Here is a 14,306-nt window from a genome sequence, read left to right as displayed (position 1 = left end):
AAAATTTACTTGATGTGAAAATTTCGTGTGACAGGTATGATATGTGGATGGAGAAAGAGGGTACAATGAGGCACAAATTACTTTCAAGTTAAATCTACAAATAAACCATTTTTAGTTATTTACAGAGAGCATGAAAAGTGGCAACAATGCTAACACTATTGTTTCTATGCCATCAAAACTCTCCTGCCTTCCGCTAAGGCCAGGATTGAGGACTTTTTCTTGGGCGCATTGCTCAGAGTGAGTAAGAGAAAACCAAGACCTGAACCAGGCAGTCGGTTTTGCTGCCACACCAAGAATAAGACTAAACATCTTCAGATGTTTCACCATGCTTCCTTCGTCTAAAATGCCCTCTCTCGCTTTCCCCAAATGCTGAACTTTCTTTCTTAACCTAGTTCAAATGCTGTCTTTATAGTCAAGACTCCTCTATGACCCCTGGAAGAATGGCTCTGTCTTCCCATAGCAATTTGCTGCAGCTCCTGTAGCATTTTATTCCTACACTTACATTTCATGGTATTAAAATTAGTTGTTTACTTAGTGGAGGGGGCAGTATTTTATTTCTCTTTATATTCATCACACCTAGCATGTGCCTGGCTCGTGAATGCTTGCCGAGTGGGTGCATTCACACATGTGATAAACTCAGCCACTAACAAGGCTATGAGAATGAACAAATCATACTATTCTCATTTGGTTGTTTCTTTCTTTCTACTGGACTTTAGAATTCCCCTTGCTCTTCCTGGTAGTCTGTGTCCCCTCTTTTTTTTTTTTTTTTTTTTTTTAAGATATTCTTCACTGATGAAAAAACTATATTCTTTAACATATGTAAATATACAGAAAGTGTTTCTGGTGCCAAAGAATTATAATGATGAGATTCTGAGACTACATTCCCTGAGTCTCAAAAATATTCTGGAGAAACAGTCACCAACCAGAAAATCCTGATTAATCCTAAGACTCAGAAAATCATCTTTTTCTGTAAATGAACTGAAAACTGAAAGTATTTCCTAGATTAGAAAGAAGAATTTAGAAAATGATCCAAGGTGAATCGGGTCACTGGGAAAGGAGACCCGGAATGTGGTTTTGGGTCTGGGCAAGGCTGACATCATGCAGAGGCCTGAGTTGTAGTCCTAGCTACTGACGTCACACAGCAACTCTGAGGTTACATCTCTGCACTTGGATTATGGGTGAAGAAGGCAAACTTTAGCACCTGCTTAGTACAGCATTTCCCAAAATATGCTCCTTGGAACAGTCATTCTTCTGGATGTTTTTAGGTCTTTCTGGAGAAAAGTGTTCAGTGATCAAGTAAATTTAGGAAATGTTGATGAAACAAGTTTATTATAAGACTACTCAGAAACTTTTGATATTAATATATATTGTGAACCTCCAAGATGGAAATATAGTTTGCATCACTTCCCAAACACGTTTGGCCATGAGAATCTTCTTTTCATGATTTATTAAGGAGCGAATGTTCTACCAACTACACTTTGGGAAATTACTGAATTAGTAATTATTCTCAAGGAAAAAAACACTACCTGGAAACTAGCTTTCAGGCTCTGACATTGTCAAGCTATGCAGTGTACCAACATAATCTCTGGATCTTAGTTTCTAGATCTTAGTTCAGAAGGTCAAATTAAAAAAAAGGAGATCAGATTAGATGAACTCCAAGATTCTATCTAGCTCTTAAAATCTACTATATTCTAAAATAAAAAAGACCAAAAGCACAAAACTATGATCTGAGAAATGAATATCTCATTCAGGAGTAAAGGGTAAGACTCTCGAAGGCCACACATCCATGTAAAATTCAAGAGCAGAAGAGACCAGCACTGGAAGAGATGGCCCAGCACACCTATATTAGAGAGAGAGAAATGAGAAGTGGGCTGTAGGAGTACCTGCAGATCCCACTAGGGGTGCCAATACATATGTGCCTTGGGCTAAGAGTTTGATTATCTATGAAGCATCTGAAACATCTTTCCTATCTGTAAAGTAAAAAGTTGGACCAGATCATTTCTAAGTTCCTTTTCAGTACTAATATTCTATAAGAATATTAGATAATATAAGATATATAATATAGGAATATTATAGATATTAAAATGCCTCTACAATAGTATCACATTAGTAATATAGGTTTTCCCTTTTGGAGAGTATTTGCATTTTACAAGAGGGAGCTGTTAGGGAATGAAAATGATACAGGATTTGAGGACAGAAGGTCTGGGTTTCATTATCAGCTCTGCTGTATGCTAGAAACTCCTCTTCTGTGGCCTTAGTTCCTCACATGGAAAAAAGGGATAAAAACAGTCACACTTGTAGCTTATACAAAATATCCTATCTAAGTTGAAGTGCTACGTAATTTTTATTCATTTTGGATAAGTATGGCAAACAAATCTCTGACTTGATGTTAATGTTAAAAATAACTTTTCAAATTTATTTATGTATATACCTTCCTCAGGGCTTTCTAGTGGGAAAAAAAGTCATCTGAAAAATTTTAGCCCACATTGTTACAGTGTGACTAGTGAGAACATGGAATTTTCTATACCTTTATTAGCACAAGGCTTTTGTAGAAGGTGGGAGGGTGGAGTAGATATGGAGGAGGGAGATCAGTGAGAATTCCAGAAAAAATCAAGGGATAGGAAACACTAAGACTGAAAGGCAAGGAGAGTATTAACCAGTGGTGGTCCCTTCCTATCTTGGTAATTGCCTTACAACTTCTCTCCTCACATCTTCCCTCCCTGTAGATAGGCAGCCTGTGTTCTACATTCCCACGACATAGAGATATATTATTTGTATTATATTAATTTATACATTTGCTTGTTCCTTTCGGTGTTCTTAAATCTTGTTATGGGTATTTGGTTCCTCCCTCTTCCACTCCATTAGGTAGAAATTTATCTTCATTTTCCCTGAGTATTGCTACTACCTAATTCCGTACCTAATGACTCCTTAATAGAGCTTATTTTCTGACTTCCCTTAGCATGTTCCCTGCCCTGTAAGCAGATTCTGGACACTCTTAACCCCAGCTACTTGTTACTGCCTCCTACCCTGCCTGAAGAGCCCCCTGGGGCCTGAGAAGCTCCTCTCTGCCCCACCTTCCTTCTCACTTGGTCTCAGCAAGATTCTCCCAGCAGAAGCTGAAGATGCTGAAGGAGCTCTCCAGGGCATGTGCACACTCATCTGGCTTCTTATCCCCTGGAAGGCCAAAAACACAGAGGAACATGCAGCCCTGGGACAGATGACAAAGAAGGAAAAGAGAAGTTTACCTGGGGAAGGAATATGCTTGCCTCAACTGGACCAACTCCCCTGAATGAAGCCAGAGCATTTCCCCACTGGTTTTCTGTTAGGAATGTTGAGTAGGATTCATGAAATGGACACTGGGTCACATCAACATGGAGATTTAAAAAAAGAAGAAGAAATAATGAAATTTTGATTTAACTAACTCTTCAAAGAACTGAAATTTAAAATACAAGAAAAACTGATGTCAAGAACTTGTCAAAAATTCCATTTCTAGTATATAACTGGAGCTATCTACTCACATTTTTATTCACCTATAATGTCATGTATTATGATACTGCTCTTTTTCAAGTTTCTCAATGATCAGAAATATCTGATTATACTCACTTGACTAAAAGAACCAGAAAAATATGCTTTTGCTCTGACAAGGATTTTTCAACAAGAATTAAAAAAAAAAAAAAAAAAAAAGGGCATGGAGAGTAATCTTTAGTTACCCTGAAAATTAAATTAACCAGAACATCCCATTCCTTAACTATTACTAGTTGAACTTTTGATGTCCTATAGCTTGTCACAAAATAAACAGCAGGGAATTTGCCTTATACATGTGATATGTGTTATGTGTTATGTGGGGAACAAGACTATTATCCCTCACTCACCTTTACTGCTGATGCGTCAAGTTTTCTTGTACTTACTTTCTCAAACATAAAGATCTGGCTTAGCTGGCCACCCCCTTTTTCTATGACTGTGGAGATATACAGGGCAGCCTCCTGGATAAGATGACATAAATGCAACATCCATGCTGTCTTGTTGAACTCTAGGCTGACCAAAACCATAGTCACAGTACGGAATTCGGATATGTACTCCATAGGTTGCCCTTCATCAATCTACAAAGACACAGTGAGTTATCTTGCCTGTATCTTCAACTCTCAGTATCATGTTTAAGCATCTGAATTCTATATTCCATGATGAATATGAGAAAATAACTTACAAATGTCAGATATAAAACTTAAAATTCAGGTTTGAGAAGTATAGATGTACAAACCAGAACACCTGGAATTAAAACTGTTTGACTTTAAACCTAATTCACTGATGAAATTTGTCACACTTTGATGTTTTCTCTTTATGAGTTAGTTTGATATGCCCATTCTATTAGTCACTGTATCACTCACTAAGGGATTCATATAGATTCATATATACACAATTGATCAACACATATTTACCAAGCATATACTCTCTACCCTGTTTACAATGTACCAGTTTCTTGAAGGACAAACTGAAAAACAGATATGCCTCCCAGTTGCTAGAACTGAGAAATCTGAAATTATGACATGTCATCACAGAATTGGTACAGATGGGGAAACCTGCTGGCATTACAACGGAGAGCAGGAGATGAAGATGAACTGGATTAATAGGAAAAGATCACATATAAATGTACACCTGTCAACATAAACACACACACACACTCTACATGATGACTCAAGAACTAGGACATAACCTTCTTCAAAAGGTTTTTCATTATGTGCTTCCGCAGGGTTTGTTCAAGCGCAGAGTCTGGATCCAACTCCAGGGCAGTTCTTAGAGTATCTGAGAAAAGGAAAACAAACAAATTATCTCCAGCCATATGCAAAATTTATCTTTGAAATTTTGGGCTTGAGAAGAAAGGACCAAGTAACTTACCAGCACTTGTCCGGTAATGTGGCAGGTAATCAAGGCACTTGTCAAAATGCTCATCAAAATCAAATGGGTCAATGATCCGCATATCTCTTAACTACAGAAAGGAAACTGCTCAATTGTACGCCCACCCACCAACTGCATTACTGTTGGTCCCTTAACAGAGGGGCTGAGGATGCCATTTCCCTTGTTGATCATGTATCTTTCTAGCCTCATTGTTCGGCCTCATCTAACTTCCTGGGAGGATATCCCCCACCTCCCTCCAAAATAGAGTTCCAATGGCTGTTGGTTTGGTCAAGCCGTATGCAACCACCACCAGAGCACTGCACTGTGTAGTAGGAAGGCCTTTTCAGTACGTGCAGTGGATGGGACCAGCCTCCTACCTTCACAGCTTCATCCTCCCTCATGATTTCCACTTCAAACATGTACTGCTCACAGAGCTTCCAGCAGTTCCAGGACAAGACAATCTCATTTGCCTGAGCCAAACGCTGCGCTACCTGGACATCATCCACATCCTGCCCAATCACCAAGAGGTACTGTCGCTGCTCATCTCCAACAATAACCTGGGAAATCCGACCTGCAGATAGACCTAGCCAGAAAAAAAGGAGACAAATGGTGAATAGTCAAACTCAGCTGGAAAACTACGCTAACGGTGGGGTCTGGAATCCTCATGTTGCTCTATGTATCAGGCCAATCTTTTTATTGCAAAAATATTAGGTGAGCTTACCTTCAAAAATATTACTTTGCCCTGGATTTCCTTCTATCATAAGCATACCCAGAGACATTCAAACAAACTTGGGTTATATGGAAGAAGCAGCAAGAGATCCTAGGCCTCTAAGATTTCTCTCTTTAAAACTGTTCTTCTAATAAACAACTAGGTTGTGATGGTAGAGACCTAATGGTTATGCTAAGAAACTACTGCCACAGTGACTATACCACCTCCTCAGCGTTTAATGAAGGCTAAGTGATTTTACCAGATGAAATACCAATCAGCATTTTATTAGACTTGGGCCTTGCCATATACTTTGATTCTATCTCCTGTTTTTCTTATCCTGAGGCATTTCTTACTGCTAATATTGCTAAAAAACTGGTTTGCTTGCCAGGGAAAAAAGGACTATATCCGAGTTAAGCCTGCCCTTAGTTAAGTTACCCAATCCAAGCTAAAAACAAAGGGAAAATACTTTTTAAAGAATTGCAGAGACACATACTTTTGGCCAAGATGGATTAACAGATAGTATATTTACCATAATTCCCAGAACAATGAAGAAACTAGAAAAAACACACAAAGTAACAGTTTTCAAGATATTGGACATTAGGTAACAAAGGATAATGATACATGAGAGATGGGAAACAAATAAGATGAACCCTTTGGTAGCCTAGTTTACTGCATGGGAAGTGTTTCCAGGACTTCTCAGGGAAGGGAAGCCCAGGTATAGCCCAGAGGACACCTCAAGTTGAGGAAACAGAGCTAAGATCTGAGGAGGCCAAGCTGGCTAGAGTTTGCAGGGCATTGTGAGTACTGGAGAGAAGTGTAGAGAGAGCGAATTCCAGAGAATTGTCCCAGATCCCCTACAAGTCTTTAGCTGAGTACTGAGAGCTAATAAGTACATCAATGTCAGCAAATTACCTGAAACCAGGGAAAGAACCACCTGAAAAGTTTAGAAGGAACAATCCCCAATATCACACAGGGCTGGCAATAGTTCCTATTCCCACTAGCCAGAGTGTCAAACTTAATAATTCACAGGACATTAGTACTCAGAAGGGGTTTGCCTCCAGAATGGGGGCAAAACCAGCCCTAGATAAACACTGCTGTGGTCCCAGCAAAGTTTAAAAGCAAAACCTGAAAAAAATCAAGCTAACCACACCTCAGAAGTATGCACAAGAATATTTATAGAAGTATAAAAGAAATCCAGCATCCAACAAGGTTAAATTCACAGTGTCTGGCACCCACCCCAAAATAACCAGGCATGAAAAGAAGAAGGAAAATATGATCCACAATGAAGAGAAAAATCAATCAATCAAGCCCAACCCAGAATAACACAAATAACACAGAATTAGTAAATAAGAAAAGATTAAAAGTTATAACTATATTCAAGAACCTAGAAAATGACTAAGTAGAGATTACCAAAAAAAAAAAAAAAAAAGGTCTCTGTATGGTTGAAACCACAGCAATAGAAACTATCCAAAATGAAACACGAGGAAAAAAGAAATAATATCAATGACTTGTAGGACAATTTCAAGCAGCCTAATATGTGTATAACTGGACAGAGGAGGTGGAAGAGAGAAAAAAATTACTTGGAAAAATAATGGCAGAACATTTTCTAAATTTGATAAAACCCCAAACCCTATAGATTCAGAATTCAATGAGCTGCAAGCACAAGTGAAGAAAACTATGCCAAGGGACATATTTTTTGTCTTTATATACAAGGTAGCATGCCACAGTGCTTTGCATCTTGCTTTTTCTCAACTATATTTTGAAGCTGTATCAGAATACCTTTTTAAAGTTGCAGAAAATCTCATTGAGTAGACATATTGTTTATTTAAAGTCTCCTTTAGTTTTATTAAAAAACCATATTGCAATAAAAAATCATGTACCTATAACATTGCACACATACTCAGGTATACCTATAGGATAAATATTTAGAAGTGGGATTGCTAGCTTGATGAATAAATGCATTTGGAATCTCAACACAGATTACCAAAATTATTCTTCATAGAAGTTGTACTGCCATTGACTCCCACTAGCAGTGTTTATGAGAGTGTTGATTCCTCATTGACTCATCAATAGTGTGCTCAGGATTTGAATTTTTGGTATCTATAGGTGAGAAATAATCTCAATGTACTTTCAAGTGCCATTTTTCTTATTATGAAATTGAATATTTTTCACATGTTAAAAGAGATGTATTTGTCTTTGTACTATTTATTCATGTCCTTTCCCATCTTTCCCATCTCTTAAAATGTTGTTGGAGAGGATGTGGAGAAAGGGGAACCCTCTTACACTGTTGGTGGGAATGCAAGTTAGTGCAGCCACTTTGGAGAACAGTGTGGAGATTCCTCAAGAAATTAAGAATAGAGCTTCCCTATGACCCTGCAATTGCACTGCTGGGTATTTACCCCAAAGATACAGATGTAGTGAAAAGAAGGGCCATCTGTACCCCAATGTTTATTGCAGCAATGGCTACGGTCGTCAAACTGTGGAAAGAACCAAGATGCCCTTCAACGGATGAATGGATAAGGAAGATGTGGTCCATTTACACAATGGAGTATTATGCCTCCATCAGAAAGGATGAATACCCAACTTTTGTAGCAACATGGACGGGACTGGAAGAGATTATGCTGAGCGAAATAAGTCAAGCAGAGAGAGTCAAGTATCATATGGTCTCACTTATTTGTGGAGCATAACAAATAACATGGAGGACATGGGGAGATGGAGAGGAGAGGGAGTTGAGGGAAACTGGAAGGGGAGATGAACCATGAGAGACTATGGACTCTGAAAAACAACCAGAGGGTTTTGAAGGGGCGGGGGGGTGGGAGGTTGAGGAACCAGGTGGTGGGTAATAGGGAGGGCACGTAGTGCATGGAGCAGTGGGTGTGATGCCAAAACAATGAACACTGTTATGCTGTAAATAAACAAACAAACAAACAAAAGTAGAAAAAAAAATGTTAGTCTTTTGTTGATTTCTACGTGTTCTATTTCTAATATTTACCCTTTGTGTATATGATATAAGTTGCAGATTTTTTCTTCAGGTTGTCATTTATATTTTGAATTTTTATAGGTTTTTTTTTTTGTTTTTTTTTTTAAATCTTCACTCTTTTAGTAGCTACTACCTATCTTTAGCTGTAGGTCCTGGCCTTCTCTGGTATGGTAGATCCCAAATTTCTCCTGTATCTCCAGACTGCATTTTGCCACCAGAGTAATGATGTCACTGAGTTGATTCTGTTTCACTGTCCAGAGTGCCAGCAGCACATTCCCTGCAGATACACAAGACAGGATGACAAGGTTCAAATATCTGGATTCTCCTGATCCAGGAAAAGCCCCCAATAATGCAGAAAATATCATGCAAAGTGTCAGGCAAAGTTCTTTGGCCCTATACATTATGCTTGGTTAAAATACTGCCTTAGAGCCTCAAAACCACTCGTCGTATCAAAAACAAGACAAGGCAGAAGCTGAAACGTTCCTATAGTTTAAAAATACTTTTGATAATCTTCCCTCCACCAGTATACTAACAGAATGGGAAGGGCACTAACTAAGAAGTTCATAAAATGTAGATTCATGTTCAAATTTAATTTCAAGGGTGGCTTAATTAAGTTTAAGTTTAAAAAAAGAGGTCAACTCTGGCATACAGCTATCAATGATCCTGAGAGTTCTCCAAATAGGAGATTTTGCCTCCTCCCTATCTTACACATAGCTTTTGCTCTAAGGACCAAGTTTCTCATTAGTTTTCTCATGCAACTAAGTGCTTTATTGGCACTTATTTGTCTGTCTTTCAATTAAGCAAAATGTAAAGCATCTTTGAACTTAATATGGGCAAGATTTTTCTATTAGACTGAGAGAATCTTTGAGCCAGTGACTGTGCCTTCTTCATTTTGTTTCCCCAGGGCCGAGTACATATTAAATAATAAAACAATGCTGAATAAACAAATATGCCAAATTCCACCTAAATGAAGTCTTCCTCACTTGTGGTCCTTTAAATATTCAGAAAAACTGAAAAATACCTGTGATATTTAGGATATCTCCTCCAAAACACAGAACATCTGAAATCAAGTAAGAGAGAGAGGAAAATGCATCAAAATCAGATATACTAGATCATAGCAAAATTATATATGATTAGAAGAATGGCCTATTGAGTTTTCCTCATATCTTATCTGGTCTATTTTTTCTCTCCAAGGGACCCTTTCCTTTCCCTTAGCTTCTCCCCAAATCTGTCTGTATCTATATCCATCTTCTTGAAAATGAAAGAAATACTGCTGTTCTCTTCAAAGTCACGCCCCCTGGACTCTGGATCCTAGCCCCTTCTACTCTTTCAGGAACTCCACTCCCTCCCTTATCTCCTCTCCACTGGATCATTTCCATTAATATCTTTAAAAATGAAAACAAATCACAAGAAAGTTTACTCACCTATTCTTGATTCTACCTTTTCTTCCTATTAGCTCCATTTTTCTGCTTCATCTCCAGCAAAAAATTTCTCAAAAGTGTTGGCCATATACAATTTGCTCCTTGTATCCTATTCACTCTTAAACTTTTTCTCTACTATTCTCTTCTCCACTTTTTCCCATCTAACTTCCAATTCCACCACTTCAGTAAAATTTATCAAGATCATCAACGGCATTCACCTTGCTAAATTCATTATTTTCTCACAGCACTGAACTTTATACCTTTCATTTTCAACTCAGCCAGCCCCAGCCCTCTTCTCTTAGAGATACTACTTCTACTTTGGCTTCAGGAACACCACAATATCCTACCTGGCTGTTTTATAGACTCTTTTGTAAGTTTTTTCTCTCTAATCATAATCTGTCCTGGAGTCCCGTAAGCCTCAGTCTAAGGCTCTTTCTCTTTATTTACACTCTCCTCATGTGGACTCAATCAGTTCCTAACTCTAACACCTTTATGCCATCAACTCACTTTTTGTCTCTAACAAAGATCTATTCTCTGAGCTCCAGGTTCCATCATAGCTACTGACTTCATTTCTCCATTTGAATGACTTATTGACATCTCAACTCAATATATTTAAAACAGAACCCTTGATTTTCTTTCTCAAAGTCTAGTCTTGTCCATCTCGGTAAGTGACATCACCATCATTCAATTACGAAAGCCAAAAAAACCTTCAGAGTCACTTTCCTCACTACTTCCCACTGATACCAATATACCACCAAATCTTGTCTGTTGAGCCTGCAAAACACATTTCAAATCAATTTGTCTCCTTATGGCTCCACTGCCTTCTCGCCAGACTAGGGGTTTCCACCTTGCCTGCAACCTTGGCTTCAACATTGGAATAGCCTGTGAAACTTTAAAAAATCCTTATTTCTGGGCTTACCCAAAGGTATTCTGATTTAATTGGTCTGGGGTAAAGCCTAGACACCAGGGTTTTTAAAAGCTCCCCGAGTGGTTATTTAATATGCTGCCAAGGTTGAGAACCACTACCCTAGACCAAATCAGCATCATCTCTCCACAGCTGCTACAACTTCCTCCTCCATTCTTACCACTTGCCCTTTATCAGCTCCCTATAATCCAGTCTCCATGAGGCAGTTAAAACGAGCTTTAAAAGTGTAAATTGGGGGGCACCTGGGTGGCTCAGTGGGTTAAAGCCTCTGCCTTCAGCTCAGGTCATGATCCCAGGACCCTGGGATCGAGCCCCACGTGGGGCTCTCTGCTCAACAGGGAGCCTGCTTCCTCCTTTTTCTGCCTGCCTCTCTGCCTACTTGTGACCTCTCTCTGTCAAATAAATAAATAAAATCTTTTAAAAAAGTGTAAATTGGATCACATTACCCCCTTGCCAGAACCTTTTAACTGTTTCCCTTTATACAAAAATATATAATCCAAATTCCTTGTGGCCTACAGAGTTCAATGATCTCCACTCTCACCTCAAGGCACTCTTCTCCCTGCTAGTTTTGTGTTAGCCACAATGGTCTTCTTAGTTCCTAGAACACCACAAGCTTCCTCCCATTTTAGAAGCTTCGCACTTGGCATCCTTCTGCCTGAAATACTTTACTCCTCACTCTTTACAAGGTGTTCCTCTCATCCTTTGTGTTTCAGTTTCAGAGGAGCCTCCTATAACCACCTTATCTAACAGAGAAGATCTCTCACTCTACAATTCTTTTTTACCACTGCACCCTATTTATTTCCTTTGTGAAATGTATAATCTGTAATTATCTTGTTGTCTCTCCCACAAACATGGAAACAAACTTCAAGAGGGCAAGTATTATGTTTTATTTTCCCCTGTACTTCTATTACCCAGTAATTCCTGGTGTTATAATTTCCATCTCTCCCTTTCATCTAAACTTGATGAGAAAAATCCAAAGGCCTTTCACAAGTGTTCCTCAGGGGTAAGAGGTGAGTCAAATAAACAAGTTCCTAAAGGAGATTCCACAAAGTAAGAATTCTGGTGAATCTCAGAATTATGCACATGACTGTATGGATACTGTCAATAAAAGAAGGGAATGTTACATAAGTACCAAAAGTTTCAGGACCAAAATAATTGCTGGGGGTAGGTCTAACTAGACTAAAAGTTCTCCAAGAGGAGGTTTTTGCACACCCTGCGCCTTTTACAGTGCATTATCAGAGAACAGCACTCAAGGGCGCCCAGATGGCTCAGTTGGTTAAGCATCTGCCTTCAGCTCAGATCGGATCCCAGGCTCTCTGCTCAGCTGGGAATCTGCTTCTCCCTCTGCTTCTCTTCTTTCTCTCAAATGAATAAATAAAATCTTAAAAAAAAAAAGAATAATACTCAAAACCTTTACTGCACATATAAGGAGCTATTTATTTTTTCTTCCCCAGATTAGGCTAATTTTCACGAGTTTAATATATGGCAGAAAATGAAGAAAACACTCATTCCTACTTCACAGGATCAAAATGCAGTAAGAAATGAGAAGGTGTTTTGTAAATATATTGGATATAAACACATGTGGCACATTACATTATTGTTAGAAGAGGCAACCTGAGGAATACTTTGTTTTTTGTTCCCAAGATTTTATTTATTTATTTATTTGACAGAGAGAGAGATCACAAGTAGGCAGAGAGGCAGGCAGAGAGAGAGAAGGAAACAGGCTCCCCGCAGAGCAGAGAGCCTGATGCGGGGCTCGATCCCAGGACCCTGAGATCATGACCTGAGCCGAAGGCAGCGGCTTAATCCACTGAGCCACCCAGGCGCCCCAGGAATACTTTGTTTTGAACTAAGATATAAACATTCAAAGTAAAAAATAAAATTAGTTTCCCCCCTTTCTGAACATTGAGTCAACAGGATGTGAAACTAGGTAAAATGGGAGATACAGGCAAAAATCGAGCTTGTTAGTTGCAAGAAAGAAGAAATAAAATAAAAGCCTGCTTCTCCCTCTCCTCCCCGCTCAAGCTCTCTTTTGCTATTTCTGTCTCTCTCTGTCAAATAAACAAAAATCTTAAAAACAAAACAAAACATGAAGCAGGAATAAATGAATGAATGAACGATGAGTAATACTAAATGAATAACCCTTTGGTATGTTTTCAAGTAGCCCAGACCCCCTCCTGTTACAAACCCTCAGGAGCCCAGCACCACACCTCCTGATTTCCCTACAATAGTCACTCACGCTCCACGATGTCACTAATGTAATAACTGAAGATGTGGGCCAGTTTGTCCATGTCATGTTCGGACTTGCAGGTCAGGCTGACCCTATCCATTAACGCTGTAAACCCTAGCCGACAAAACAAAAATTACGTTAGCTGCAAATCCTGAACTTTTAGGCTCTATTCCCTGCACGCATCAGGCCAGTGTAAAGAAGCAGATCTCCTCAAGTTGAGTAATTGCATGACTCCTTAACAAGTGTTCATATTCGGGACCCGGCTGGTTGCTGCCGCCTCTGAGAATCAAGAGAGCCACACCCCCTTCGTTTCCAGGAGCTGCAAATGAAGATTCACCCACAAGCACCCCTTTTCATCTCTAGCCTGTTACCCCGGCTCTGCCATGCCCTCTTTAAGCTCTCTGGTCAAGGAGAAATGGGATTTCTCCCCCACGTGAGGGGCGGAGCGACCAATGACGAGGGGGAATGGATTAAAGCTTTATGGACAACTCAGATGGTTGAGCTCGAGGTCAGCCACCTTCAGATCACTCATATTCACATCCATGACACAAACGCCACAGTATTTGTTAAGTGAGCGACTCTCGAAGTAGCTGCTGGATCTCTAATTCCTAGAGCCCTGGCGGGCACACACTTAGGGAAGTTCCAAAGAAGGAATTAACTGAGCGGAAGAAAGACTGGCTGAAGCGGTACGCGTACTGGGAGAAAACTTGGGTTCAAAGCCTGCCGAGTGGTCCCGCAAAAGTCCTTGCCCGTTTCTGAGTCTCCTTTCATGGCTGAAGTGAACTCTAGGGCTATACCAGACCATTCCAGAAGGAGTCCTCCCGCTCTGAAACTGACCCTCCAGGTTTCTCGAGGAGGCGGCGGCGAGCAGTTAAGCCGCGCCTTTGCTTGCCCCAGGGCCAGGCCCATAACCGCCGACGCCTCTCGGAGCCGGGCCCCAACAGCCGCCCCTCGGGGAAGGCGGGAGAGCGACGCGCCTCCCCTCACCCGTCACGTGGACGCCAAGGAGGACGCCCTGGGCCGTGGCGAGCTCGGGTTCCGATCCCCGGGGCTTCCTGAACACCAGAAGGTCGGGAAGCAGCGCCGCCAACCGTGCCTCGACCGGCCAGAGAGGCGGCGCCGCCACCCGCTCGCCGGTCGCCATGGCG

The 14,306-nt window shown here is 40.2% G+C and overlaps 1 protein-coding gene across 1 annotated transcript in view; it reads right to left on the bottom strand.

Moving 5' to 3' along the window:
• The window catches only part of LOC123941698 (adenylate cyclase type 10-like), a 41,586-nt gene extending 27,280 nt beyond the window's left edge, over positions 1-14,306 (bottom strand). The window contains exons 1-9 of the mRNA XM_046005161.1: positions 14,146-14,306; positions 13,168-13,272; positions 9,604-9,642; positions 8,716-8,859; positions 5,271-5,476; positions 4,894-4,984; positions 4,712-4,800; positions 3,909-4,100; positions 3,087-3,208 (exon numbers count right to left, since the gene is read on the bottom strand). Of these exons, the coding sequence (XP_045861117.1) occupies positions 3,087-3,208; positions 3,909-4,100; positions 4,712-4,800; positions 4,894-4,984; positions 5,271-5,476; positions 8,716-8,859; positions 9,604-9,642; positions 13,168-13,272; positions 14,146-14,302 (1,145 nt within the window). The 5' untranslated portion in view covers positions 14,303-14,306. The remainder of the gene's footprint in view (positions 1-3,086; positions 3,209-3,908; positions 4,101-4,711; positions 4,801-4,893; positions 4,985-5,270; positions 5,477-8,715; positions 8,860-9,603; positions 9,643-13,167; positions 13,273-14,145) is intronic.

Source organism: Meles meles, chromosome 5, assembly GCF_922984935.1.
Source record: "Meles meles chromosome 5, mMelMel3.1 paternal haplotype, whole genome shotgun sequence".
NCBI classification, from domain to species: Eukaryota; Metazoa; Chordata; class Mammalia; order Carnivora; family Mustelidae; genus Meles; species Meles meles.
The sequence above is the reverse complement of the archived record's forward strand: the minus strand, read 5'-3'. Positions and strand labels throughout refer to the sequence as shown.